The following is a 27156-nucleotide window of genomic DNA, read 5'->3' on the forward strand; positions in this document are numbered from 1 at the left end:
AGGAAATCAAAGGTGAATCACATATATTTACATACATATTATTGAATACACACATACAGACATATGCATCATTTGAGATTTAGGCGCGTATTTTTTTTAAAACCACACTTAGCAATAAATAAATAAAAGCTAACAAATTCAATGTGATTGATTGATTTATAAAGCAAACATTTGACAATTGAACTATACATTTATTTTGCATTGACTTTGCATGATTATTGATTTTTGTGCGTGCTTTTGCCTCAAATCAATCGATAATGTGGTGTTAATGCGCTACAGCTACACAACTTTAGAAAGGTGGCTGGCATGGAGTATAGTGTAGTAGGTAGTGTGTAGTAAGTAGGGTATATTGGTTTCGGTAGGGGATGGGTCGATCCGGGGAAGGGAATTGATTGCTCATAACATATTATTGCTTCGTTAATGTCACAGTCAGCGACAGAGTCATCAAAATTAATAAACTAAATGCTTGTTTGGCGTCGTCTACCCCACCTGCCAGTCACCCCTCACCCCTGAACCAGACAACCAGTCAGCCAGACATGGATATTGGCCATGTTATTGCTTGCGCGCGCACTCTTTGACCAACAACTAGAAAACGCTTCAACTAACTGCGTCATATACACCAAGTTTATAGGGCAGCTAAACCAGAATTAACCAAAAATCAGTATGACTTTTAGCCTGAGCTGGAATACTGATGAAATTTTGCTCTTAACTAATAAATAAATTTCTTTTTATAAACTGAAGGTTTCCCGCATTAAATAATTAATAAAAAAAATTGAAATTTTAATAAATAACTCACACCATATGAGATTCTCATGATATTCGATTAAATTTCCAAGCGATAAGTGTATTACTGCAATTTAAACAAAAAAATAACCAAACATCTTACATTAACAAATACGTCAATAATATAACTCAACTCGTTTTCATTAAAACCGACTGTCGTATAAACTTGGCAATAGTTTGCGTTGTTTTTGGCGTGGTTCGCGAGTTCGATTTTTGCGCCCAACCCACAATTTCCTGCATCCCCAAAAATTAGCCACTAAATTACAAATTAAAACTAATCAGTTCGTATTGGGTTATTAAGTAGATGTGAGGTCGGGTTAATTAAATAAATATATCATCGATTTGCTCGTCGTTGAGGGCGCGCAGAGTGCATTTGCACAAATAGGCCACAATCTTTTTCTCCGCCTTGGAGCGATTTGTGCCCAGACCCTGCAGCAATGCCTCAATGCGTTTCATGAGATCTTCATTGCTGGCTGACGTGCCAGACCCAGACACTCCGGCAACAGGGGTTGCCAGTGGTGGTGGTGGCACTATAACCGCCGATGCCACATGCTGCTCGTCCATTGCCTCCTGCAGCGCATCGTCCTCATCCTGTGCAATAAGCTGATCGGGACTAAGGGCGCGCCAACTTACATTTATGAGAGCCGACGTGGTCACCGCCTGCTGCAATTGTCGCTCATTGTTCCGATTACTGTTGACTTTGTGTTGTCCAACGAAACGCAATTTTTCCAACAAACTCCAATCGGACTGGTCTTTAAGCAATTCCCGCCGCAGCTTGTCTCGCATATAATTCCAGCGCGTTATGCACGTTTTAACTGGCGGAAGGGTTTCTTTTGTTAATTATTCTACGCACTGAAAGTATAATTTGTTGGTCTTACCATCAGTTTTCAGGGAGGTTGCTATGCTGCACCACAATTCCCTCTTTTTCTTGCCGGAGTCGTAGGGTGTGCTACGCAGTTCTCGTTCATATAGACTCGGGTTAGCGCGCACCAGCTCGATTAGGCGATTATCAAAGTCAACACTCCACGACATTGTCAACAACAAACTTATAACAACTTTGTTTTGCACCCAAAGTGCATCATAACAAACACAAATCGATAACTTGATAGGTCGACAGCTTTTCGATAGTAGCTTATATTGTTAAGTGTTGTAAAATGTGTGCAGAATTTGTAACTTTTGCGCGCCACTTATCGATTTGATTATTGATTTTGTTTACATGGCTCGACACACGGCAGGAGGGAGGCAAAGAGCAGTTTCGTTTAAAAGGCCGCAAAAATGGCCGCCGAAAACTATCACCTGAAGTGGGACTCGCATCTGTCCTATTTAAATACTTCCATTGCGACGCTCTACAAGTAAGTAAACAATGAACAATTCTTGTTATGGGAATGGGAACTTAACCCGAACTTGTTTAATTTTTTGCATGTAGAAATGAAAAGTTTGCCGACGTCATGTTGTACAGTTCATATAGCAATAATGGCATCAACTCGGATATACCCACCGTCGGCATATCTGCGCACAAATTCATACTGAGCTCCTGCAGTCAATTCTTTGCAACCATGTTCGAGACAGCGCCAATAACCGCACCCAATGGCGTCCTCTATATTGTGCTTCCACCGGATCTGAGTCATCGTGCCATACAAATACTGGTGCAGTACATGTACAGCGGGGAAGCAACCGTCTCCAATGATATACTGAACGAAGTGTTGCGTGGTGGCGAGATCTTAAAGATACGCGGCTTGTGCCGCACCAGCACTTCGAGTGGCAGTGGCAGCGGCACAGGTGCATCTGGACACGGACATGGACACCACCTGCATCACCAGCGGGAGCCAAGTGCTCTGTATGTGTCAAATGGCACACGCTCTTCACTGGCGCCACCTCCGCCGCCTTCAATGTCCGCACAGCTTCCTGGTGATATGTACAGCAGCAAGGCCAGCAGCAGTGGCAGCAGTGGCCACAACTCGGCACGTTACTCCATGGATCATCATCACACGCACACACATCCGCATTCGCATCCACATCCTCATCAGCATCATTCTCATCATCAGCAACAGCAATTTCGCGGCTTAGGTGCTTCCGTCATGCCAAAGGACAGTCCGGTGATTGTCAAGTCACCTAAAATAGCCAGCCACACGGGATTGCTGAGCGTGGCAAGCAGCAGTAAGCTGCATTCCAATAGCGTTGGCGGCATCTCTGTGAACAAAGAGGTGGCCATCGATCCCGAGGACAAATGCTGCTATGCCACGTCCAGTCAAGTTGAAAGTCTACCACAGTCCTCTGCTGGAGTTGCAGCGGCTGCACCACCACCTCAACCACAACAACCACCAATGTCCATTTGCACTGAAGTTGGCTGCAGCAGCTGCCCCCTCGCTGCGTCTTCCACCGAGCCGGCGGAACCATCGCTCCGCCGACCAGATTACGTAGAGCGAGATCGTCTTGTTGAGGATGCACTTTGTGATCGGGAACGTGACGATGCGGGTCTCGTTTACGAACGACGTCTACGCCGTGAGAGATCCTGTGAGCGAGGCAAGTCACCTGCGATCTTATAGCAATCAATTGTCCAACATATATCCTTTTAGGTCCCGCACACGAGTATTTTCCTCATGAAGGATCGCACTATGATCATGTGGTGAAGCCGTATGAAGTGCCGGCTGTTGTTGCTCCTCGTCTTGTCACGTCACCGCCTTCGCACAGTTTTCTGACCATCAAACAGGAGCCCACAGATTGGTCAAACAATACAACGGCCACGTTATCCAATGACAACAACCACGAGCACAGTCAGGAGGCGACGCTGTCACCCAAGCAGCCTCTAGACTTTAAGATAAATGCCGTCAAGCTGGAGGCGAATGCAACGACCCAAGATGAGTCCGAGGAGCACACGCTGCGAGATTACAATAACTTTAAAGTGCTCGTTTGCGAGATATGTCAGAAATCATTTGAAGACACCAAGACGCTGGTGAGGCATCTGGGCACACATGCACCTGAGCCAGCAACGAATATTATGTCAGGTAGCAGCAGCAGCAGCAGCGCAACTGTCAACAGCAACAACAACACCAACAGCAATAACAGTAATCTGGCCCTGAGAGCGCTGAAAACCTATGTGCCAAAGAAACGACGCAGAGTCTCGGTGAGTGCCGTTGGAGCAGCAGTATTGGACAAGCCCTTATCTCTTCCCATCCCTCCTCATTCGCATTCACAGCAACAGGAGAACAATATGGATCATGTGACGCTGCTCTGTGATCTCTGCTCCACGTAAGATCCAATCAATCAGCTCTTAATCGATAATGATGATATTTAATGTTGCGTCTTTTGTTGCAGCTCCTTTGAAACGCCCGCAGAGTGGGTGCGTCACATGAATAGTCAACACACGGAAATCGAGCTGGCCATGTTCAACAGCAAAAAGGATGGCGAGCAGAAGGGGTGTGTGTCCTAAAGATTCCTGCCTAATCTCGAGCTTGTGATGATGAACTCTGTTCACTTGCAGCAGCAGCAACAACTCATCTACTGCCTTCGTCAGTTCAGCATCAAGTGTGACGCATAAAAAGTACATCAATACCAGTCGGCAGGTGGGACAGACCCAGCAACATAATGCTAATGGCGTCACATCATCATCCCCGGGTCTGTGAGTCGGAACAACCCACTCGTCGCAGGCATGAATGCTAATGTTGCAGTCGGAGGCAACAGATCCAATACAAGACCAACAACAACAACAAGACCACCACCAATGTCAGAGTCAAAGTCAGGCCAGCAGTGAGAGAAGCAATAATAAGATGAACATTTTTTGAAAAAAATCAAGTCGTTCCAGTCAAATCAAAAACGAGAAATATTTATATGAAACAGCAAGAACCGTGATCAAAAATGCAGAAAAAACTCAGCATATTTTATAGAGCAACAAATGTAAAACCAAAATTTAAACTAAAACTAAAAACGAAACTGTAAACGAAATTTAAAAAACGGAATCGTCAGGCAACGATGCAAAACTAAAAACGAATAACAATTTAACTCGGTAGTATTTTTAATCTTAAATGTAGCTTTAAAATTTATTCCCCACTCGCGAACAACAAAGCGCAATTTAAACTATACAAAAATTTAACAATTTACATAAGTATTAAGCGAATATCAAATCAAATATTCTGGCAAACGTATTCGATTAGCGATAAACTGATAGAAACTTATAAAAATTCTATCCGAATTCGAATTATGTTCGACCGTGAATTGAAATTGAAATTTCATAACAGGACTTCTTATTATTTTCAAATAATCTGATTGATTGATCATGAATGAGGCATCGCTAATCTCAGGGTTTTCCAGAAATATGTCAAATTATATGTCAAATATTTTTTATAATTTTAAAATATTAGTAACAAAAACTGCGGCTACTTTTAATTTATTTAAAATATTTTTAATTTAAAATTAATGCACATTATTTTGTATTTTATATTTGCCGCTGCAACTTGTTGCACGTATATTTTTGTATTTTTATATGTATGTATATGTAACTTAATTTGTTTGGAATAGAATTTTTAAGAATTTTGTAAATAGCAATTTTTTTGATGGCCGCCGAAATGAACTTTTTGAAAAACCGATAAAAGTAATCATTAATAATCTAATTATGTATCTAAATGTGTGTGTATTTAGTAGATGGCAAATTCAATTTAAATCTCAAATTTGTAAAGAATTCCCCTAATAACAAAAATACATACATTAAATATAAATATATATATTTAAAAGTCAGCGTGATTCTTTACAAACTATGTCAGTAACTGGAATGCATACAGACATAAATACACGTTTACAACTAAAAATCGAATAGTCGCAGTATAAACCAAACAAGAAATCGTTTATAAATAAGCATAAATAGAGACAGCGCAAAATTTAAAGAGAGAGGAGAGTGTAAAAGCGAAGAATAGAAGCTTTTGCCCAGAGCTTTGTTACCAGTCAGCTCAATCAAGGTGAACTTACTACATATTCAAATTCACCTAGAGCTCAATCGTTAGTTGCCTTTCGTTCGTCATTTCGCAAGCAACCGGCATTTTTGTGGACATTTTAATTAACTAATTTTTAGGACGTCTTACTTTGGCCGAATTAAACTACAATCATTGATAATGAGTAGCGGCAAACATTTAGCCAAAGGTAAGTGGAAAGAATCACGCAATTAACGCGTGTCATCAGTTGCAACAACAATCGATAGCAACTTTCTCGCAAAATATCCATGATTCTTATCAGTATACGCGCATAATATAATGTACTATTAGAATGACTGTGCTACAAATTAATAAATTTCTGGAATTGTTGTATTAGGTTCTCCCAAGCCTGCCCTGCCAGATGATGGTGTCCCTCGTCTCTACTCCATGCGCTTCTGTCCCTATGCAGAGCGTGCTCATCTCGCTCTAAATGCCAAGAAGGTGCCACATCACAGCATCTATGTGAATCTGACGGAGAAACCCGAATGGTTGGTGGATGTGAGTCCCTTGCTCAAGGTGCCTGCCCTGCATTTGGTGGCCGAGAAGGATCAGCCGTCCCTTATAGAGTCACTCATCATTGTCGAGTATTTGGATGAGAAGTACCCACAGAATCCTCTGCTGCCAAAGGATCCTCTGCAGCGTGCACAGGATAAGATACTCGTGGAAAGATTCACAGCGGTTACCAGCGCCTTCTTTAAGACGGTTCTGCATGGTGCAAAGGTAGATGATCTTTGGCCTGCCATCGATACATTCGAAACGGAGCTGGCCAAGAGAGGCACGCCCTATTTTGGTGGAGATAAGCCAGGTTACGTGGACTACATGATTTGGCCATGGTTCGAGCGCCTGAGTGTGCTCCAATTCGTGCTGAAGGAGGCATATAACTTTGACAAGCAGCGTTATGCCAAGATCAGCGCCTGGATCGATCTGTTGACCAAGGATGAGGTGGTGCAATCCTTCTTTGCAACACCTGAACAGCATGTGGAGTACTTTCGCTCCCGAAGTGCCGGCAATACCAACTATGATTTGTTAGCTTGATCTTTATTTAAAAACATTCAATAAATAATACATTTAACCAAACAACATATAGTTTTTAAATTAGCACAAATTTAAAGAGAGTCAGAACGAGAGCGCATATAGAAAAAGAGTGCAAAAGCGAAGAGAAAAAGCTTTTTCACATAGCTTTGCTGCTGTTTGACGGCCATTTTAAGAGTGCGGCATCTGTCATTGTTTGTTTTTAGTTGTCTTTCGTTTGCCTTTTCTCAAGCAAGCGGTTTGTTATTTGGACACTTAAACAAATTAAAATTTATTTTCAAAACGTCTTATTTTGGCCGAATTAAACTGCATTCGTTGATCATGAGTGCTGGCAAACATTTAACCAAAGGTGAGTCAATAGAATCCAGAAAGAATCAAGCGAATGACGCATAGGAACAGCTGCCACAGATATCGGAAACTTGTTTGAGAAACATGTATCCAATATTGTTCGAGTGGCTCTGTTATCTGAACTCTATAAGTGCGCAATAAATGTGTAGAATGACTGTGCTATGGATTAATCAAATTCTGTATTTATAAAATTCTGATTAGGTTCTCCCAAGCCTGCCCTGCCGGATGATGGCGTCCCTCGTCTCTATTCCATGCGCTTCTGTCCTTATGCGGCTCGGGCTCATCTCGCTCTTAATGCCAAGAAGTTGCCACATCATACCATAAATGTGAATCTGAAGGAGAAACCCGAATGGCTGGTGGAGGTGAGTCCTTTACTCAAGGTGCCTGCCCTGCATTTGGTGGCCGAGAAGGATCAGCCATCTCTCATCGAGTCGCTGATCATTGTCGAGTATCTGGATGAGAAGTATCCAGAGAATCCTCTGCTGCCCAAGGATCCTCTGCAGCGTGCCCAGGATAAGATACTCGTGGAGCGTTTCAATGGAGTATTCAGTGCCTTCTGGAACGTTGTTCTTGAAGGTAAGAATCCTGATGATCTTTGGCCTGCTGTCGATATATTCGAGACGGAGCTGGCCAAGAGAGGCACGCCCTACTTTGGTGGTGATAAGCCAGGTTACGTGGACTACATGATTTGGCCACTGTTCGAGCGTTTTAGCGTGCTCCAGTTCACGATGAAGGAGGAATACAACTCGAATCTGCAGCGTTGGGTCAAGATCAGCGCCTGGATTGATCTTATGACCAAGAACGAGGTGGTGCAATCCCACTTTGCCACACCAGAACAACATTGGGAGTATTTCCGCACCCGAAGCACCAATCCCAACTATGATATGTTGGCTTGATTTACAGTTCTCTCGAATTATGATTTAGATATTGTTTATCTGATCTATATATGTAATAATGTATTTGATATACAATGCAATAAAGTATCACTTGATTTTAGATTGAATCAGCGTTCAATTTATTATGATTAGACTTGTTGATATCTTAAAAATAGAATGATGCAGCAATTCTCAAGTAGTTTAGGCCACAAATAACAAGACTCGTTTTCGAGTAATATCTTCGACAGATACTATATGTATATTATAAACAAGCCAATTAACTGAAACACATTTTGTGATACTGTTCTAGCAATTTGAATTAAAAGCAGTTTCAATATTTCTTTTTAGGAAACTATTACTGTATTGTACCTAGACCTAGATTTTGATTCTCATTTAATTATTAGGCCGGTATTACTGTATGTCAATAAGATCTACTTTGTATGCCACATGCCACAAGACGGCCTTCATGGAGAGGTTAGCAAGTTCAGCCGTGTAATGTACACCAGATAACGAAGGGCAACTAAATCAGCTGCTTTATAAAATGGCTTGATGCTGCTCAGCCGGCCAACAGTTCATCTCTACACATCATGAGCAGCGGCAGACACTTGGCTAAAGGTAAGCCCTACAGTTTTGTTTTCAGTTTACCCACTGAACAACTAATCTCCTCTCCAGGCTCACCCACACCGGATGTGCCCGAGGATGGAATACTGCGTCTGTATTCCATGCGCTTTTGTCCCTTTGCACAGCGTGTGCATCTTGTGCTGGACGCCAAACAGATACCATATCACAGCATTTACATCAATCTCACAGAGAAACCAGACTGGCTGTTTGACAAGAATCCACAAGGAAAGGTGCCGGCTTTGGAGCTGGTGCGGGAGCCTGGTCCACCTGTGTTAACGGAATCTCTGCTCATTTGCGAGTACCTGGATGAGCAGTATCCATTGCGTCCGCTCTATCCAAGAGATCCGCTAAAGAAGGTGCAGGAGAAGCTGCTCATTGATCGTTTTGGCGCCGTTTTGGGCGCTTTCTTTAAGGCATCCGATGGCGGTGATATTGACCCATTCTGGAACGGCTTGGATGACTACGAGCGGGAACTAAGCAGACGTGAAACACCCTTTTTTGGTGGAGAACAAACGGGCATACTAGACTATATGATTTGGCCATGGTGCGAACGATTGGAGCTGCTTAAAGTGCAGCGTGGTGAGGACTATAATTTCGATGAGACGCGTTTTCCACAGCTGGTGAGTTGATAAACAATCAGAACCCTTATCTTCATATTAACAAATGCTGCCTGATCTTTCCCAGACGTTGTGGCTGGAGCGCATGAAACGTGATCTCGCCGTGATGGCATTCTTCATGGAGGCCGAGGTGCAGGCCGAGTTTCTGCGCACGCGCACCGCCGGCAAACCTAACTATAATCTTCTGGTTAAGGATGCCTGATTTAGTCCATCATTAATGGCATGAATAAAGTACTTTAGTTAATCCTGAAAGGCAACCTAGTAGTTTAGCTTGCACAGGAACTTTTCCCAAGGGACTATACTCCTTATACCTCTCGGGTTAATCAATGAAATCAATGTAGATCTTATGAAGTGGATGATAATGAACCCTCAGGCAAATGAAATGAAGTTATGAATGAATTCTAAAAATCACGAGCAGCCTCAACAACTTTAAAGGAATATTTATTCTCCTGTATAGTTCCATCAAGGATTCCTAGATCTACAGATTAGACAAGGGTTCGAAGGCCACATCATAGTTGGGCTTTCCCTCCTGGCGGGTGAGCATGAATTTGGCATGCACTCCACTGTCTAATGCCGTTTGCCGGACAGCTTCGTCCTGCGCCACGAGATCGCGCCATTTTAATAGATTTGCAAAACGCTGCTTGTCCAGCTCGTATTTCTCGGCCAGCACATGCTTTAGTGCCGGGAAACGCTCAAACCAAGGCCAGAGCATGTAGTCCACCATGCCGATTTGTTGGCCACCAAAATAGGGTGTTCCACGCTTGCTAATCTCCTCCTCAAAGATATCCAATGCCTTCTCAAACTTTGGCAGCGCATCCTCGGGAGGATTGGTCGTAAAGAAAACCGGATAGACGGCGCTAACAGCTGGTGACAGGCGCTCAATGAGTATTTTGTCCAGAGCTTTTTGCAGGGGATCTGTAGGGAAGAGTTTGCGTTCCGGATACTGTTCGTCCAGATACTCGGCTATAACCAGGGACTCAACCAAAGCCGGTTGTCCAGTGACTGCGGTCAATTGAATTGCCGGCACCTTGCCCAGCGGACTGTAATCCGTATACCAATCGGGCTTCTCGCTCAGATCGATATACACCTTGTGATGGGGAATCTTCTTGGCCGCCAGCACCAAGGCAGCGCGTTCCGAGTATGGACAGAAGCGCATAGAGTAGAAGCGCAAGACTCCATCTTCGGGCAGCTCCGGCTTTCGCGAACCTATTGTTGGTGACAGTCAAATATATATATTTATATTTCGAAAGTCTCCGATGGAATCTCAATAGATATCAACAAGAATGTAACGTTTTTAAGGGCTTCTCGGTGACATTGAAGACGCCTTTCACCTCACCTTTCTTGAAGTGCTTCAGCGGAATGCTCATTCTGCCTAACTAAAAAACTTTACTCAAACAAAAGTAAATTTCTAGTTGGACCAAAAGCTCAACCACCAACAGTGCTGTCAACTTGTTTCAATAGTCATGTCGCAACAACCAAAAAACGGCTTGGCAGGCTTCGGACGCGGATTTAAGCCCATTTGCAAATTGTGATCAATTTCCTAAAAGGACCAACTTTGCGAGAATTCCATAAATTTAAGTATCATTTTAAGTAAGACTTTTTTATTTTTTTTAAATAGAATTAATATAACGAATTGGCTAACATAAATCCGTTAACTAGCTGTAATTGCCAACAGTTCAACAGGTGGTTATACCTATCGATAGCATCATAAATCGATAAAGTTGAATATTCGTTTAAATTTTAAACGTATTTCAATAGCACTTGTTTTTAACAGCTAAGTTTATGCGTTTTAGAAAAATAATTACTAGTCTTCCACTCCCAGTTCCATTAAAGAAACACAATTATCGATTACGCTATACGCATAATTTATATTTCCATTAATTTCTTTTCGTATTTCTTTAAATGACAAACTTATAAATTTACTTTTGAATTTTAACTAAAATTTAACTACCACAGATAGGTTGCAATTATATATAAAATGTATATATAATATATATATATAGATACATACATAAAAACATACAAATTAAATTAATTTTTAATATTGTGTGTATTACATATTACACATTTTACTTGTATATAGTATTATGGTCGAATATGTTATGTATATTAACTGTAAGATTACAATATTTTCAATTCTACCGATAGACAGTAGATAGACAATTTTTATATAGAAATGCGATACGTTTTCGACTATAACGTTGAGATTTACATAAAGAATACACGTGGACATCGCATGATTATATACTCGTACTCGTATATATGTAAGTATTTTATGTATGTAGACAGGCTGAGCGCTTTATAAATTTAAATGAGGTTTTCTGACTCTATTAATGAGTCCAAAAATTGCCACTTAACTAAATACATAACTCTTGCACTAGGCTAAAAAACTAGACAAAATGATAACTAATTAACAATTAAGGTAAACATTTATTGGAAATCTTGCAATGTGTATTTTCTTTTTTGCAGCGGAGTAGTTTTTTTTTTTCATTTTTGATTTTGCATTTAGACTGTTGTGTCGGGAGCCGGAGCAATGGGCTGCTTCGACTCGGACACATCCAAACGTGTGGCAGGTGCATCCGTTGCACCATCCTGTTGATCCGGCGCAATGTCAATGCGATGCGCCTTGCGCCAGACGACCAAATCCATAAGAAATGCAAGAAACATTATGCCAGCCGTAATGCCTGTTAGTTGGAGAGGATAAGTGATGTACAGGTCGAGATATGGCAGTGGAAACTTACCCAAAAAGTATCGTCTAAAGGTGTCCGCATCGTAGAGCGAACAGGCGCCATGTTTGCCACAAACCGACTTCCAAATGAGGCAGGCCGAGTCCACGACAGCGCCATAAATGATTGGACAAGGAACATTACCAAACAGCCCAATGGCCGACTGTATGACACCCATAGCCATGGCTTTATCTGATAAACAGAGTGATAGTTTAGCTGGTTAAGTGATCAAAAATGAGATGATTGTTTTACCTTTAGGATGTGTACAGCGCATGACGAGCAGCATGCTGCCCACCTCGGAGGTGGAATGCATAAATACGCAAATGGCAAAAATCAAAATAAAGTAGATAAAGTTCTTGCAGTTATTATCACAGTAACCATTGACCGCCTCAGCAGCTGTAATAAGAAAAAAATATAAATAATTTAATTAAGCCCATTTGCAATACAATATATTATTATAGACTCCTCAGAATCAAATTGAAAGTGTTGTTTTATGCTAATTCCGATATAAGGAGTCCATAAATAGTGAAAACTTAAGATTTAAATATTTGAATTTTCGATATTCGAGCCCATGATCTAGGGGAAAATAATTTTTTTTACAAAATTAATTATTTTTGAATGCAGAGTGAATAAAGAGGCCAAACCATTATCAAAATGACATTCCGCATGGAAATCGGTCTAGTTTTGACAAATTTACGACAATTCGAAGTTGGACGAACCTTGGACTTAGCAACTTTACAAGTCAAAATTTTTCTCTAATTTTCCTTGATTTTTTACAGAAAAATGAAACGTCTCAAAATCAAATTTAAAGTGTTATTTTATGCAAATTACGATAAAAGGAATCAATTAAAAGTGAAAACTTGAGATTTAAAATTTTGAATTTTCGAAAATTCAAAGGGGGGACCCTTAGCTTCGAACCCATGATCTAGAGGAAAATAATTTTATTTACAAAATTAATTAAATTTGAATGCAGAGTGAATTAAGAGGCCAAATCATTATCAAAAAGACATTCCGCTTAAAAATCGGTCTAGTTTTGACAAAGTTATGAAAGTTTGAAGTTGATTATGTAACTAAATAGCTGACTTAATAAATTATTTTTATAGTTAAGCTTCTAGACTTACCATCTGGAATGCAAGCACAGTCGGAGTAGAGTGTGCGATTGTCGCTGGTACGCAACGTGGAGCTGCTGCATCCGGCATGGCAGGCCGAGATGTACATTTTGCCATCGGTGCCACAAATTGGGGCAAAGTTCTCCTTATCACAGGTACAGTTGAGTACGGTGCTGCAGGCGGGCTCGATCATTGTCGGACTAGGATATGGGAATTGACATTAGTTACACCTGATCCTTTGCTCTGGACAGATTGGCAACTGACCTGTTGGCATTGCCAGCCTTGTAGCCCGCAAAATCATTGGTGCTGCAGCCAATGAACATGAGTATGATCATTCCGGCGGAGTAAACGAGTGCGGTGAATGCAATCCAGGCGGCGACTCCCCTGGCCGTTGGTTTGCGCTTCAATATGAATAAACCTGAGATTACAATGCCAATGCCCATGACGAGGATGCCACAAAAGGCGGCAATCATGTTCGCATCATAGGTGGCCAGGCGGAACTGTGTCTCCAGATACTTGGGCAGAAACGTGTACAATCCGGCAATGGGAAGCAGATGGAACACACACGATGCTGTGCGGAACATGAGTATATCGTTGCTCAGCTGACGACGCACCGTCTTGGGGAAGTCTAAAGAGAATCAGCAGTAAGTTAAATGTTTGACAAGTGATTGCACCGGCTGGCTTACCCTTCAGCTTGGGCTTCTCCTCCTGCTCAGGTGGCGTGGTGGCAGGCACAGCCTGCTGCTTGCCACGCAGCTGCTTGGGGAACGAGAACATGGCAATGGAGGCCAGCAACATGAGGCTGCCAATGGCCACAGGTCCCAGCCACCAGGCGCCAATCCAACGCGGATCACTGGCATCAAAACCGGGATTGGCAAAGTTCACATACCAGCGTGTACAGAAGCTGCCAACAATGAATCCCGAGGCGGGTCCCAGAATCCTCATGCCAATGGTGACAGCCATGTACATGGGCGACTGTTTGCTGCCCACATTGTCATCGATATAGGGTATGCCCAAGGTGGCCACAGCCGTCTGGCCAATGCCGGAGCTGAGCAGGCTGCCAAAGAAGATGCAGAGTACAATGACCGTGATCTTGGTGTGCGATGCCTGCTCCAACTGACGCTCCTCGGTGCACTCGCTGCCCGCCACTGTGCCATTGCCACCGAGCATACAGAGATTCGGATCGGTGGTATTGCTCCACAACGACGAGGATGACGAGGCGAATGGCGCCTGGGGCTTGAGAAAGACACTGGACTGCATCAGCTGCTCGCCAAAGATGAAGTGGGGCAGGGCGCAGGCAAAGGCCGCAATGGAGAAGAGCACCATGCCACAGGCAATCCAACGTGGTCGATGGCCACGTCCCGCAAAATACGTGAGCAACATGGCCGTGCTGATCTGACCCATCTCGCTGGCGCTGAGCAGGAAGCCCGTTGTCTTGGACTTGATCTGGAACAGCTTCTCAATTGTGGTGATCACAGACACAAAGTACGTCATGTACATGCCCTGGAGTATATATGCCAGCAGGAACACCACCATGAACACGTGCGTCGAGGCAAACCGACGTGCCCAACGCGGACGACAGCCAAACAAACCACAATTGGAGCCATCATCACCACCATTTAGATCCGAGTCAAAGTCGGATTCCTCGGATTCACTGCCTCGGGCATGTGCACCACCGGGCAGCTTGTAGCCACCGGTCAGCGGAGCCTGCTCATGGGCATATTTCTCGCGCAGATTATGGCCATTATGTCCATTATGTCCGTTGTGTCCATTGTGTCCATTGCCATTATTATTGCTGAGCAGACCGTTCTTCAGATTGTTAATATCCTCCGATGCCTTCCACTCGTTGTTGTTGCTCGGCGCACTCTCGTACAGCACCGTTGTGGGCGTTGGGGGCGTCACCGTGACCACATCACCATTCGTGCTATTGTGCTGGGCCAATAGCGGCGTAAATGCCTGTGTCGAGTCACGTCTACCGCCTCCATTCTGATGATAGGCATGTCCATTTCCATTTCCATTTCCATTCCCATTCATATGCACATTTCCATTGCTGTGTTGCTGTTGCTGTGTGGGCGTGCCATGTGCATGGGCGTGGCCATTGCTTGGCTTCTGTTGGCCATTTATTGCTGCGATTGCAGCTGTTGCTGGCGCTGGAGGCGCCTCAACATCGCTAATGCTTTTCATCATGCTGCACGTTGCGTATACGTAATGTGTGCCCGCTTTTTGCTGTGATGCTTTTTAGCTCTTGGCTGCAATTTGATTTGCTGATTGTGGCTAGCGACTGTTGAAGCTGCTCCTTTTTATTATTTTTTATTGCTACTGCTGCTTAAGTTGTCTTGGAAATTTGTTGTTCCATTTTCCTTTGGGGATGCTACATTGGAAATGAGTTCGCTTTCAATTTGAGTGATGTTCGAATTGTGTGTATGTGTATATGTGTGTGTGTGTGTACGTGTGTTTGTTGTGCTTGGCCAGCAACGAGGTAGTTTTGGTTGTCGTTCTTGTTGTTGTTGTCAGTTACTTCTTTGTTGCAATATGGCAGTGTTTAACTGGAAAGCAAAGCAAAAAAAAGGAAGGAAGTTAATAAAAGTTCATTCATCGGATGTATTTAAAGATATTTATTTTTTTAAATAAGTAAAATATAATTACTATTTTATTCTTTAAGAAATTAAATCTTATAAAAAGTATTTTAAAACTTAACTTGTTGAAAATATATATTTTGAAATTAAAGGAATTTTATATTCATATTTTTTGAAAGAAAACGTTTTATAAATAAATAAAATATATATATTTTTGTTTCTTATAGAAAATATATTATAGAATATGAGCTTTAAACTAAAAGTTAAGGATCGTAATGCTTTTAAGATACAAGTTTTCTAGCACAGCAAAATTTACAGCTACTATAACGCACTCAATAACTCAAATTTAGCACTCTAAAATGATATTTATAGTTTGCATAACTTCTGCGCCTTTTGGATAGGCAACAAAATATTTTATTTCACAAAATCACAACCTAATATTTCTTTTAATTCATTATAATTATTTTATTAGATTTAGAATTTCATTTTACTTCAATTTTGGAGAATCAATCTTATCATTAATTATAGTTTAATTATAATTATAGAAAACTGACAACTCACAATGAATAACCAACAAAAATTTGATTAAAATATAAAACTACGCGCGTTGTCTACGAGCAGGAAAATAAAACTGAGCAAGCAAATTGAAGCGCTGACTGCAAAAAGCGCAACACAAAAACTGTAGCACAAAAAACCAATTAAAAAAGCGTACCAAGTAAATACTGAAAGGCAGCAACAGTAGCAGAGGCAGCAGCAGAGGCAGAAGCAGCAGCAGAGGCAGAAGCAGAGCTTATCAGCTCATGCATACACTGACATATGCACATGCTGAGCGTCAACAAAGCGCAGCTAGCTATATTTATATATACCTATACTTATACTCAGAGTAATCGCAATAAGAAAAATAGTATAAAAAAATAGTTGCACACTTTTTTTTGGCAATATTTTGTTGGCTAAACTGATAACAGTTCAAGGTTAATTGATTAGAAATTTATGGTCAACCATGTTGTATGTGTTCTATTAATATATTTTAAATACGTCAATATATTTTAATAGGGGGCGCTATGAATTAGAGTGTATTTTTGGTTAACCTTACAAATCGGTAACAATATTAACGAGCGGATTGTAGATAATCTTCTTTTCGGATAGTATAGCAAACAATGATATATCACCATGCTTGGTAAAGATTACTCAAGCTTATTAATGAGTTATAGATTAGTTGAACATAGGGCCATATTCGGTATACTATAATTTGTCATTTTTGGAAACTTGTTACGTCGCCTTTATTTTAAAAATTAAGTGCAGTATTTTTTTTTTCAAATGTTCCTAAGTTATTAACGATTACTCGTATTAGGAGATATATAGTTTTAGTGAGTTCAACTTTTAAAGATTAAGATTAATATTACAAATTATTCTAGGCAAATCGACTCTATGAATTTTGTAATACAAATACTACAACTAACAATATACCGTTAAAACCTTTGAAAAAAAGATGCTTTAATATCTAAAACTTTCTTAATTTTTAACTAAAACCATAATATGTTAGTTTTGTAGAACTGCAATGAATTTAACTTTAAGTATGATCTCATTATTTATTGCGCTGAATAAACTGCACATAATTCTCATCTGGGTAAAAGCAAATATTAAAACAGTTTGTCTAAATCCCTCACTTTACGTATGGTATCTGTTATTGTTCTTGTTCTTGTTGTTGCTGTCTAAATTTCAATGTCAGCCAAAATATTCGCATGTTTATACTCATTATACAAGTATATATATTCTTGTACAATATATAGATACTTCCACTCAACTTTTTATTGCGCCACTTCTATGAGTTTTGCGGCATAGAGAATACAAATACCACGATATACTCTTACATATTATATACTCGAACAGATATTTTTATATATTTTTTTTAAAGCTATGACACAATAAAAAAATTTCGCTTTTCGTCTGCTCCTTCTCTATCTCTTTCCCTCTCTCTATCTCAGTCTGTCACTCTCTCTCTCTCTTTCTCTTTTCAATTGCAGACGCAGTCGCTGCAGTCGCAAAATCTTATCAGAAGCCGCGCAACCTCGCTGATAATGAAAGTGAAATTACTTCTTTGGCGTGTGAAAGAGTCAAAGAACAAATCAAATACATAAGCTTGAAGAAATGCACTAATAAATGTGCGCTATGTACTTTGTATCATGGCGCCTAGACCTTGAATTTATTTTGAATAACCTCGAATTTCGCAAATGAGGTATATTGAATGTGTATTTTATTATAAACTGCAACTGAATAAATTCACAAATATTAAGGGTATGCAAGTAGTTCATCATAGAAAAATCATAACTTATTGTGTTCCTATTGCGAATTTTTTGCTCAAAGAATTTTTCTATGGAATGTGCAAATTTCTAATATTACTAATTAGACGTGCGCGTGATTATTTCAAAATTATTTATACTCTTTGATAAGCAGTTGCACGTGTAAATAAGTTGCAACATTGCAGAAATTAATCGGTTAGTTCAGCAAGATCAAAAAGTCAGTTGTCAGGTATATAAACAATTTTAGTTTCAATACAAACAAAAACAATTGAGGAATTGGGATTGATTTTTTTATAAAGAATCGAAATCTTACCCAAAATTGTATGAAAAATTTGAGAGGATTAAAACATTGCTTGAGAATTGTAAATGCAAACAGTTAGATAACATATATGTATTTGAGTAGAGCTTTAAGCTGTAGATAACTGTTTGGAATTGTTCATTGCAAAACATGTCCATGCTGTTGTTGTCTGTGTGGCAACGAAGAGTGCGGCAGTTGTGGCAGATGCGGCAGTTGTGGCAGTTGCAAATGCTTATGCAAAGTAGATTTGAGCTTGGTTCAAATGCCTGGCTCTTTGGCCTGGTGCACTTGGCCAAGGGCTGACTGGTTAGCTTAGGCTGCCCAGTTACCAGTTCTACGTTCTGCGATACAAAAGAGCTCTACGAGAATGCTGCTAAGTACCTGACCACAGAGGACAGGTAAAGGTAAAGCACATTGAACCCACCCTGGTCACTGAACGGGACGCTTAGACAGTTCTTATGTGTGGTGTATGGTGTGTATGGTGTGTGTATCTATAACTATTCATATTGCTATTCATTTGGTTTGATAGATTGTTAATTGCTGTTCAATTTGTTGCTTACATAAAGAGCCAAAGTGTCAGATTGTTGAAACATTTGCTGATTTATCAGTGTCAATCATAATAAATGCAATTAAAGCCGCTTACGTAATAAAATAACAAAACTAACGTAATGTACGCCGATAGTTTCCATTTCAATTGAGCATCCCCTCAGAGTTATGGTCATAAAATGTCGACAAAAAACACCAAAAGTTATCAACGCCTAGAATCGATTTGATGCAGCGACAGGAGCAACATGCGGGCGACAGAGACAGAGAATGAAAGAGAGAGAAAGAGAGAGAGAGAGATGGCGAGGGAGAGGGAGAGCGAGCGAGAGAGAGAGTCGACTTAGTAAGTGACTCTCTCAATGCGTGTCGTTTTTCCGGTTTTTCGGCCAGTTGTTGCCACATCTTCCGCCTTCCGTCTTGGCCAAGTCGACAATTGAGGCGACGTAACTGCTGCTGCGGCTGTTGCTGTTGTTGTTGTTGCTGCTGCTGTTGGCTGACTAAGTTATTACGCGATCTTGTTTGGCTCAGGTGTGTGTGTGTGTGTGTGTCTCTGTGTGTGTGAATGTGCATTTGAATTGCGCAAGCGCAACTATTGCAAATTGCATACCAAACAGCTCAGTTGCAGTTGCTGTTGTTGCTGATGTTGCTGCTGCTGCTGCTGCATGCCAACATGCAACAAACCAGACACACAGGCAACGTGCCCAACCAGCAACATGGCAAACTGTTGACTAGACGTTGACAGCAGCAACAGAAACAGCAACAGCAACAAGTGCAAAAGCCGCAGAAGAAAGCCCGCAACAACAACAACAACAATGGCTAGAAGGCAACATTGAAAGTAAATTGCAGGCTAGTAGAAGATCATCATCATGATAATGATGGCCATGATGATCACAATGGATGAGCTAGTTGAAGCCAAATGTATGGACATTATCATGTTTCTTATCTTCATAATGAGCATGGCAACTAAAAAGCTGCTTGGCCACATTTCACTTTTAGCATAGAAATAATTTAGAACTTGTCTGCAACTGTTTGCTTTATGTTTGCTGGCTTACGAGTGGTAGCCAAGTGTTAGCCAAGTTATAACAAGATGCTTTGACAATTTAATCGCACGAATTCAAAAGGAAATTTCTAGAATCTTAAAATCAGTTGAAATCGAGTCATATAAGAGAAAATAAATATTTAGAAAAACTATAATATTATTAATACTTAAAAATGTAAAATAACAAGTGTAAAAATCCATTAATATGGAGTTTATTTGTTGTATACAAAAAAATATATTGAAAAAAATATAAAAATTTTTTCTTAAAATTTATTTTTTATAAAACGAATAACAATTCTCAAAGGTTTAGGTACATCTAATCTGTTTATCGCTTTTAAAATGTAATGCAAAAATCAAAAAATTGAATTGAGTGGTCGATCAGTCGGCAAATAACACAATATAATTATTACAAATATATATATATTGTAAATTAAAAATAAGTCGATTAAAAATAAAATTGTGTATACTCCTACATGTTATGAATCAAGTAGCTTAGTTTCGCTTGAGTGTACGTACTCTATTTAAATAAGCTTATCTGCGATGTTAGTGGACCATAGACCTATTCACAGAGTATATTTCCTGTTATACTTAAGCTGCATATTGAATCACTCGATTGCCGACTGATAAACAAAGCTCAAACTGTCCGCTAGTCATCCAGAGTTGAGTTTTGCTTCTAAACGCGTCACATTCACAACAAAATCAGCAGTTTTTTATGTAACCCCTTTTTCCCCCTCGGTTTTCGGACCTTGTCGCCTTGACTTTGACCTTCACACTGAAAACCGAAATTAAAACCAAGCCAAATACAGCAGAAAAAACTGATCGCTGTGTTTTTTTTTTTTTTTATAAACAAAATTTTAGACAGACGCAGAAATTAAAAAAAAAATCCAAAGTTGAACAAATTTGTTTACCACATTTACATATACACAAAATGTATATATTTATATGTAGATATATATTTGTTTAGCTATATTAATATGTATATCAACCTAATTGAAGCCCCGTTTCAAAGCTGAAAGTGTCAAAATTATCTGAGCTCTGTTTGTTTTTTATACACTTATTATTATTTCTTTTCAGCGTGATTCATTGCTGCTTTTGTTGATTGTTTTTTTTTTTTTTTACGTTTTTTTGTAATTCCTATTAAGGCAAACGATAAAACATTTTACATGTAGCAGAATCCAAATCTTGCGGATTATAAAAATTATATTCGAATTTCGAACAGTTTCAGAAATGTACAAATACGATTTCGTTGACGATTAACAGACTTATATGTACATTTGGTTTTTAAAGTGGAACACGCATGTTTATATGGTCTGTGCATTGTATTTACATATGTATACATGATTCATGGCACCATGACAAAAGGTGCGGCAACAAGAACTCAACAAGAAGCAACAACAACAACAAATGAAACAACAAAATAAACATGCAAGAAAATAATTATTAACTCACATCGAGTATTAAATACACTTAAAAATTTATTAAACAATTTTGTAAAAATTATATTCATCTTGTTTTGGCTTTATTTCCAAATAAAAACTAATAGAAAGTGTAATTGAAAAATTATTTTCTTTATTTCAAATACAAGCAAATTTGTTTCAAACATATTTCAAAAATTAAATAATTCTAACAATATGCCACAATTGATATGCTTTCTGTTAGAGTAAACAAAGCCAACTGATATTCATAAGATACAGACAATGTTGAACCATTTTTGCACATGGCTTTAGTGTATATATTTTATTTATTTTGTGAGCCGCAGTTGCTTTTCTTTATGCGCACTTTCAACAAAAAAAATATAACAAAAAAAAAGCAGCGAGAGGGAAAAAAACAAACTTCCTTTTTGACGGCGCTTGTTAAAAATGCCAAAATGCCAGGTAAGAAATGAAGCAAAAGAACAGCAGCCAAATAAACGAATCGAAAGCCAAGAAATATACAAAAAAATATATACGAAAAAATTAACAACCTTAAAAATGGCAGCGAAGTGTGCATAAATTTTTGAAATGTCCGCAAAGAGCAAAGCGACAGCCAACAAAAAAATATAACAAAATATAATGAAAATATAAAGAAAAAAAATAAAATAAAATGAAAAAAAAGAAACAAACCTAATGAAATGCAATCAAAAATGCATTTTAAGAGGACTGCATTAAGTCGGGAGCTGTGGCAACGGTTACTTGTTCCTGGTACCTGTTGGCCAATACCTTTTGGACCTGGACAACAGAACCAGCCGTTCCAATTCGGTTCCCAGTATCTGTCCTGAAGATCAGAACATGGCGCTGATGTGCGCTGGCACAGCCAAAAAAAAAAGAAGATGTTCAAATTTATTTAAGCATATTGCCGGCAAAATAAAATAACAAAAAATAAGTAACGAAAATACAAAATAAATTCAAGAGATTGCTTTTTGCTTTCCCGAGACAATTTACATTTGTCATTTCGGGTTACAGTGTGGCAAGTCTATTTAAAAATGGTCCCAAATTACACTAATGTTAAGGAAATTAATAGTTTAAATTTAATCAAATAAAACATATAAAATAATCTTGAAAAATAAACAACAAAATAGAAGCTTAATTAAAATAAATAAATATAATTTTTAAAATATAAATAAAATAAATTAAAAAAATTTTAAATATATTTTTAATGTAGAAAACATTATATTTCTAATATCACTATATAAAAGAGCACACATTATTGTATAATTAAATTTTTTAAGCACTTTTAAGGTATTTTTGAACCACTGTGCTGCGTAAAAGGAGTCATCGTTGTGATCGTCAATGCCAGAGAATGTTGCGTCTGCCATTTATAAGAAATATTCTTAATTTAAACAGAACCTTATGTCTGATTGATTGAGCTGCTGATTTAAGCGGCTTTCTTTCTGTGTGTGTGTGTGTGAGTGTGTGCAGATCCTGGGCCAGGTGATTGGGCCAGTACGAAATTTGGCAAGAAGGTGCGTTGAGGTGTTAACTTGCCTTAAATGTTCAGCCGACAGTACCGTTATAACGCTAATTGAAGTCTTATAAATTGTTTGGCCAATTTAAGTTTCTTTTTTCAGATTTTTCTTATATTTTCTTTTTTGGGCATCGGCCAATTTAGCAAAAATGCTCGTAAATTTTAGTTGTTAAAGTTCATTGATTTAAGCAATTAACGCCTAATTAGATGGACGAGTGTATACTCATATCTCTTAGTCATGGCCATTTGCATAATATTCAGTTAATAGAGAATCATCGAACAATGAAATGTATTCGTTGCCAAGAACTTCACTCAAAGTGTCAAGTGGTTTGGGCCACAGAAGTTGGCAAGTTGTTGATATCTAGGCCTGGTTATAGTCAAAAATTCAATTCTCTTTTTTTTTGTCTATTACTTATTCTTCATTATTTGTTTATGAATTTACTAAGCAGTTTTTGCGCCTCGCTTTTTTGCTGCCACAACCACAAAAACCTTCCCCTCTCCCCCCTCAGCCCCTACACAATCCCTAACACTTTAACAATATTTTTCAATTGTTTAAAATTCTGTGCATAATTTGCTGTGTGCGTGAGTATGATAATTTTTTGTTGTTGTTGTTTTTGATTGTTTTTGAAGTTTATTTTTTCGGGAATCATTTTGTTGTTGTTTTGTGGGGTTTTTGTGACTCTTTTGTGAATTTCCACTAAGCGCCAAGTGGCTTTTTTTGGCGTTACATTTTAAATTAAGTGTTTATTTAAGGCTGGGCCCAAGACATGCCTGCTTATAAGTATTTGCTTTTTTGTTTTTTGATTCTTTGTTGATTTTAAAACTCATTTACTTACTTGTTGTTTATTTTAGTTGAAGTTGGCATCTGTAGCTTCAAAGTGGAGACTGTAAATAAAAAAAAATAAAAAGATAAATTATAGTCAAATTGCCAACACGAATTAAAGGAAAGAGTATTTAATTATAAAAAAAATTTTATAGTCAGTACTTTAGGATACAATTTTAAATCAGTTATATAAATTGTATTTTAATGAATTTCAATTGGCAACAGCAACAGCTTAAAACACACAATAAAATACTCAATTATAATTAATATTTAATAATTTTTAGTGTGCCTTTGCATATATTAAATATATATTCAGATGTGTACATACTTATGTGCGTGTTTTATAGCTGGTTAGCTTAATTAACTGGTAGCTCCGCAAAGCATCGCAATTGCTTGTTATAATTTACATGCAAAATTCTAGTCATAAAAAGCAGTAACAACAACAGCAATAATAATAAAAAAACAACAACAACAAAAAACATTAAAAAAGAGGCAAACAAGCATCACAGACTGCACGTTTAGTTGGCCCATAACAATTACAGCAAAAGTGATTAACAACTCTAAAGCAACGACAACAAGAATCAGAGCAACTGCAACTGCAACAGCAACTGCAGTCACAGCAGCAGCAACTGCAACAACAGCAACAACTGAAGCCGATCAGCAAACAAAACAAGTTCGTCGCTGCATTGCGTGTGAAAACAATTTATGAACGAGCATTTAAACAATTTTTTTTTTATTGCAACAAAAATAATATGCAATAAAAAACGCATTACAAGGGGGCAAAGTGTACAATGAATGCAAATGTTGTCTACAACCATACACAACAACAACAACAGCAACAACATCAACAGCGACAGCAACTAAAATCGATGTGAACGGGCAGCGACAATGGCTGCACGCCAGCAACAACTACAAATAAGACACCAACAGCAACAGCAACAACAACACAAATCGACAGTATAAAAATAAAAGATAAATGAGCGCAACTGTCTGTCGGTCTGTTTCAGTCTCTCTGTCACTTTTGTGTGTGTGCGTTTGTGTGTGTGTGTGTGTGGAGTGTGTGTGTGTGTGTAACAAAAGCAACAGCTCAAGTAGCATTGCATTGAGATAGGTCAGTCACACACAAAAACACAGATACACATCGCCATAAACACACACATAAATACAAACACACACACACACATACAAACACATACGCATATAAATGCAACGCTGCACTCGCTGCCAAAGCTCAATATGCAGTTACAGCTGCAGCGCTGCTGCAGTGACGCGACGCCAACGATAACGTCAACGCTAACATTATGCCGACAGCGACGTCAACTGCTCTAATTACTCTGCACGTAAATCGTTGCTTGGGGTGGGGTGGCAATTCGGCCTCCCCAACAATAGCAATAAAAAGAACAACAACAATAGTCGACCCATTCCAGTGTTGCCAAGCGTTGCATCAACAATAACAACAGCAACAACAACAACAACAATAACACCAACTAGCAGCATTAAAACAAGTTTTTGAGTTAATCTCAGTCTCAGTTTCAGTTTCAGCTGCAGACTCTGCTGCTGCTGTTGTTGTTGCTGTTGCTGCGTCTGTTATTGTTGTTGTTGCTGTTGCTGTGCCATGTAAAAACTTACACAATCGCCGCAGCGCACGCACGCATACAGATGCAAAAGCATCTGTGCGGAGCTTCCCGCTCAACGATTCACTTTTCTTTGTGCAATTTCAATAATTTCGTGCTTGAGCATGAGAGCAAGAGGGAGAGACAACAGATAGAGAGCATGAGAGCCAAGAGAGCGTGAGCATAACAAATAAAAAAAAGCTCTATTGCAGTCGCTGAGAGCAGCGCAGTCGTTAACTTGCACTTTCTGCTGCACTTTTGGGTTTTACATATCATACGTAAATAGTAGTAGATTTGCTTATTTTTTTGGCAGTATATTTGTAATTTGAATGAAAATTAAAAGCATTTCGATTGTATTTTCATTTATTATTAATATTAGCTGTTGCTTAGCTTAAAAAATCACTTACTTTATATACATATGCTACAAAATGCATACCTATGTAGATATGTATAAATTTAGTAGTAGCTGAGTCGGTTTGACCTACCACAACACAATAAACAGTGCACCCCAAAGTTAACAGCGCAATCAAACGCCCTACAAAACTTCAACCCCTGCAGATGCAGAGAGCTTTTGTTCTCTCACTGATTTGAGCTGCTAGAGAAATGGGGTTGCGAGACTTTTTTTTAACAATACAGACAACACAAAGAATGTTGCGCAACTGCCAAAAAAGAAAAAAAAAACCAAACCAATAAACCCATTTGATATACCAGACAAATGTCTAGACATAGAGTTGCTGAGGGGTGTGGTTGGCGGGGAATTGAGCTTATGGACAGATGCGTCATGCAATGCAGTCAATTAATGTTAATGATCATTATAGTAAGTCGCATTGCCATTTGCTTTTATTGTGACATAATTAGTGAAAGTGAAATTGATCAGCAAAAGTGCAGCAGCCGCAACGCAGTAGCAGCAGCAGCAATAACAGCATTTCGTATTTTTAGCCGCTCAGTTGCTGCGCTGTCAATAGACGAAAAAGCAGCGCAGCGCACCGTGACGCCAACGTTGACGTCGACGTCGACGCTTTGGGAGAGTGCGCGCAGCGGCCTCAAATGTGAAATGAAAATGAAATTAAAATTCAAAATGAAAATGAAAATGAAAATATTGCAAAACTTAAACACGCACATGGACAGGCGATGAATGCAGCTGTATTTGTGTGTGTGTGTGTGTATGTGTGTGTGTGTGTGTGTGAAAAGTGCATTGACTTGACGAGCCTACCTTGACGGTGAGTGTGTGCATGTGTGTTTGTGTGTATGGGTGTGTGTGGCATGCGACCAACCCACATTGCCTTTGCCAATTTGTATTTTAAAGCGCTGTCTGTTTGTCTGCATTGTTGTTGTTCTTTCACTATTGTAAATGCAAATTACGTTAATGCTTAATACAATTTGTATTATATTGCAATTTGTGTGGTTGTGAGTGAGAATTGTGTAGTGGGCAAATCATTAATAGATTTTTTAAATTTTTGGCCTGCAGCCATATCAAGCCTTTATTCATTTAATTAATTACATTTATTTATTTCTTATTTATATAATTATTATTTATTATGATATATATATTTTTAATTTATACTTTTTGCTATACCTTAAATTTTTTTATCTATTCACTCTAAAATTTAAATTACATACATCTTATTTTAATTACTATTTAAAAAATCATATTTTCTAATTTTTGTATTTTAAATTATTGCTTGTCGACTGTTAAATAAAGCTACACAAACTTAAATATTAATTTATTTACATAGATGTATTCATATATATTAATGTAGTTGCTATTTAATTGTCGAACAAGCCGCGCCCCGTTTATAAATCACTTGAAATTACGCAGGCGGTTTTGCACCGTTTTCACATGTCGTATGCGCAATATGCGCATTGCCCACATCACGTATACGCCGCGTTGTACACTGTACGCAACTGTAGTGCGCCTCGCCGTCTGGCACAATTAACGGGCAGGCAAG

At 39.0% G+C, this 27156-nt stretch overlaps 7 protein-coding genes across 8 annotated transcripts in view; 4 read left to right on the plus strand and 3 right to left on the minus strand.

Annotated features, from left to right (window-relative positions):
- Window positions 1-6: 6 nt before the first annotated feature.
- On the minus strand, window positions 7-1880 carry LOC117786863. The gene is made up of 2 exons (XM_034625279.1): window positions 1662-1880; window positions 7-1598 (listed from the first exon to the last, which is right to left on the minus strand). Exons 1-2 carry the CDS (start codon window positions 1813-1815, stop codon window positions 1105-1107), a joined length of 648 nt encoding a protein of 215 aa, XP_034481170.1. The 5' UTR covers window positions 1816-1880; the 3' UTR covers window positions 7-1104.
- Window positions 1881-2010: 130 nt separating this feature from the next.
- LOC117786889 (protein abrupt) lies at window positions 2011-4405 on the plus strand. Its single transcript, XM_034625309.1, has 5 exons — window positions 2011-2135; window positions 2210-3317; window positions 3374-3907; window positions 3980-4032; window positions 4099-4405. Exons 1-5 carry the CDS (start codon window positions 2059-2061, stop codon window positions 4211-4213), a joined length of 1887 nt encoding a protein of 628 aa, XP_034481200.1. The 5' UTR covers window positions 2011-2058; the 3' UTR covers window positions 4214-4405.
- A 1346-nt stretch (window positions 4406-5751) lies between these two features.
- Window positions 5752-6824, plus strand: LOC117786856 (pyrimidodiazepine synthase-like). Its single transcript, XM_034625269.1, has 2 exons — window positions 5752-5913; window positions 6082-6824. Exons 1-2 carry the CDS (start codon window positions 5886-5888, stop codon window positions 6777-6779), a joined length of 726 nt encoding a protein of 241 aa, XP_034481160.1. The 5' UTR covers window positions 5752-5885; the 3' UTR covers window positions 6780-6824.
- A 159-nt stretch (window positions 6825-6983) lies between these two features.
- LOC117786857 (pyrimidodiazepine synthase-like) lies at window positions 6984-8127 on the plus strand. The gene is made up of 2 exons (XM_034625270.1): window positions 6984-7125; window positions 7326-8127. Exons 1-2 carry the CDS (start codon window positions 7098-7100, stop codon window positions 8018-8020), a joined length of 723 nt encoding a protein of 240 aa, XP_034481161.1. The 5' UTR covers window positions 6984-7097; the 3' UTR covers window positions 8021-8127.
- A 203-nt stretch (window positions 8128-8330) lies between these two features.
- Window positions 8331-9494, plus strand: LOC117786855 (pyrimidodiazepine synthase). The gene is made up of 3 exons (XM_034625268.1): window positions 8331-8614; window positions 8672-9240; window positions 9305-9494. The coding sequence occupies exons 1-3, from the start codon at window positions 8587-8589 to the stop codon at window positions 9437-9439; spliced, it is 732 nt and encodes a 243-aa protein (XP_034481159.1). The 5' UTR covers window positions 8331-8586; the 3' UTR covers window positions 9440-9494.
- Window positions 9495-9647: 153 nt separating this feature from the next.
- LOC117786851 (pyrimidodiazepine synthase) lies at window positions 9648-10678 on the minus strand. The gene is made up of 2 exons (XM_034625262.1): window positions 10574-10678; window positions 9648-10443 (listed from the first exon to the last, which is right to left on the minus strand). The coding sequence occupies exons 1-2, from the start codon at window positions 10602-10604 to the stop codon at window positions 9716-9718; spliced, it is 759 nt and encodes a 252-aa protein (XP_034481153.1). The 5' UTR covers window positions 10605-10678; the 3' UTR covers window positions 9648-9715.
- A 966-nt stretch (window positions 10679-11644) lies between these two features.
- The window catches only part of LOC117786782 (solute carrier organic anion transporter family member 74D), a 29064-nt gene continuing 13552 nt past the window's right edge, over window positions 11645-27156 (minus strand). The window contains exons 3-9 of one of the 2 annotated variants that reach the window (XM_034625165.1): window positions 23608-23656; window positions 13759-15618; window positions 13337-13700; window positions 13085-13272; window positions 12216-12359; window positions 11979-12155; window positions 11645-11921 (exon numbers count right to left, since the gene is read on the minus strand). In XM_034625165.1, the coding sequence (XP_034481056.1) occupies window positions 11743-11921; window positions 11979-12155; window positions 12216-12359; window positions 13085-13272; window positions 13337-13700; window positions 13759-15259 (2553 nt within the window). In that variant the 5' untranslated portion in view covers window positions 15260-15618; window positions 23608-23656 and the 3' untranslated portion in view covers window positions 11645-11742. Of the gene's footprint in view, window positions 11922-11978; window positions 12156-12215; window positions 12360-13084; window positions 13273-13336; window positions 13701-13758; window positions 15619-16209; window positions 16282-23607; window positions 23657-27156 lie in introns of those variants that run through there. The other variant, XM_034625166.1, reaches the window with a different exon arrangement.

This window comes from Drosophila innubila (genome assembly GCF_004354385.1).
Source record: "Drosophila innubila isolate TH190305 chromosome 3L unlocalized genomic scaffold, UK_Dinn_1.0 0_D_3L, whole genome shotgun sequence".
In the NCBI taxonomy this organism is placed as follows: Eukaryota; Metazoa; Arthropoda; class Insecta; order Diptera; family Drosophilidae; genus Drosophila; species Drosophila innubila.

Bases quoted from the DNA above. Each gene is read 5' to 3' on its own strand.
- LOC117786851 (XM_034625262.1), bottom strand. From the start codon at position 10,604: ATGAGCATTCCGCTGAAGCACTTCAAGAAAG. The intron at 10,444-10,573 runs GTGAGGTGAAAG...CACCAACAATAG, and splicing joins GCTGAAGCACTTCAAGAAAG to GTTCGCGAAAGCCGGAGCTG.
- LOC117786889 (XM_034625309.1), top strand. From the start codon at position 2,059: ATGGCCGCCGAAAACTATCACCTGAAGTGGGACTCGCATCTGTCCTAT. The intron at 3,318-3,373 runs GCGATCTTATAG...CCCGCACACGAG, and splicing joins GTGAGCGAGGCAAGTCACCT to TATTTTCCTCATGAAGGATC. The intron at 4,033-4,098 runs GTAAGATCCAAT...CTTTTGTTGCAG, and splicing joins CTCTGTGATCTCTGCTCCAC to CTCCTTTGAAACGCCCGCAG.
- LOC117786857 (XM_034625270.1), top strand. From the start codon at position 7,098: ATGAGTGCTGGCAAACATTTAACCAAAG. The intron at 7,126-7,325 runs GTGAGTCAATAG...AATTCTGATTAG, and splicing joins TGGCAAACATTTAACCAAAG to GTTCTCCCAAGCCTGCCCTG.
- LOC117786855 (XM_034625268.1), top strand. From the start codon at position 8,587: ATGAGCAGCGGCAGACACTTGGCTAAAG. The intron at 8,615-8,671 runs GTAAGCCCTACA...TCTCCTCTCCAG, and splicing joins CGGCAGACACTTGGCTAAAG to GCTCACCCACACCGGATGTG. The intron at 9,241-9,304 runs GTGAGTTGATAA...GATCTTTCCCAG, and splicing joins AGACGCGTTTTCCACAGCTG to ACGTTGTGGCTGGAGCGCAT.
- LOC117786856 (XM_034625269.1), top strand. From the start codon at position 5,886: ATGAGTAGCGGCAAACATTTAGCCAAAG. The intron at 5,914-6,081 runs GTAAGTGGAAAG...TTGTTGTATTAG, and splicing joins CGGCAAACATTTAGCCAAAG to GTTCTCCCAAGCCTGCCCTG.
- LOC117786863 (XM_034625279.1), bottom strand. From the start codon at position 1,815: ATGTCGTGGAGTGTTGACTTTGATAATCGCCTAATCGAGCTGGTGCGC. The intron at 1,599-1,661 runs GTAAGACCAACA...CCCTTCCGCCAG, and splicing joins AACCTCCCTGAAAACTGATG to TTAAAACGTGCATAACGCGC.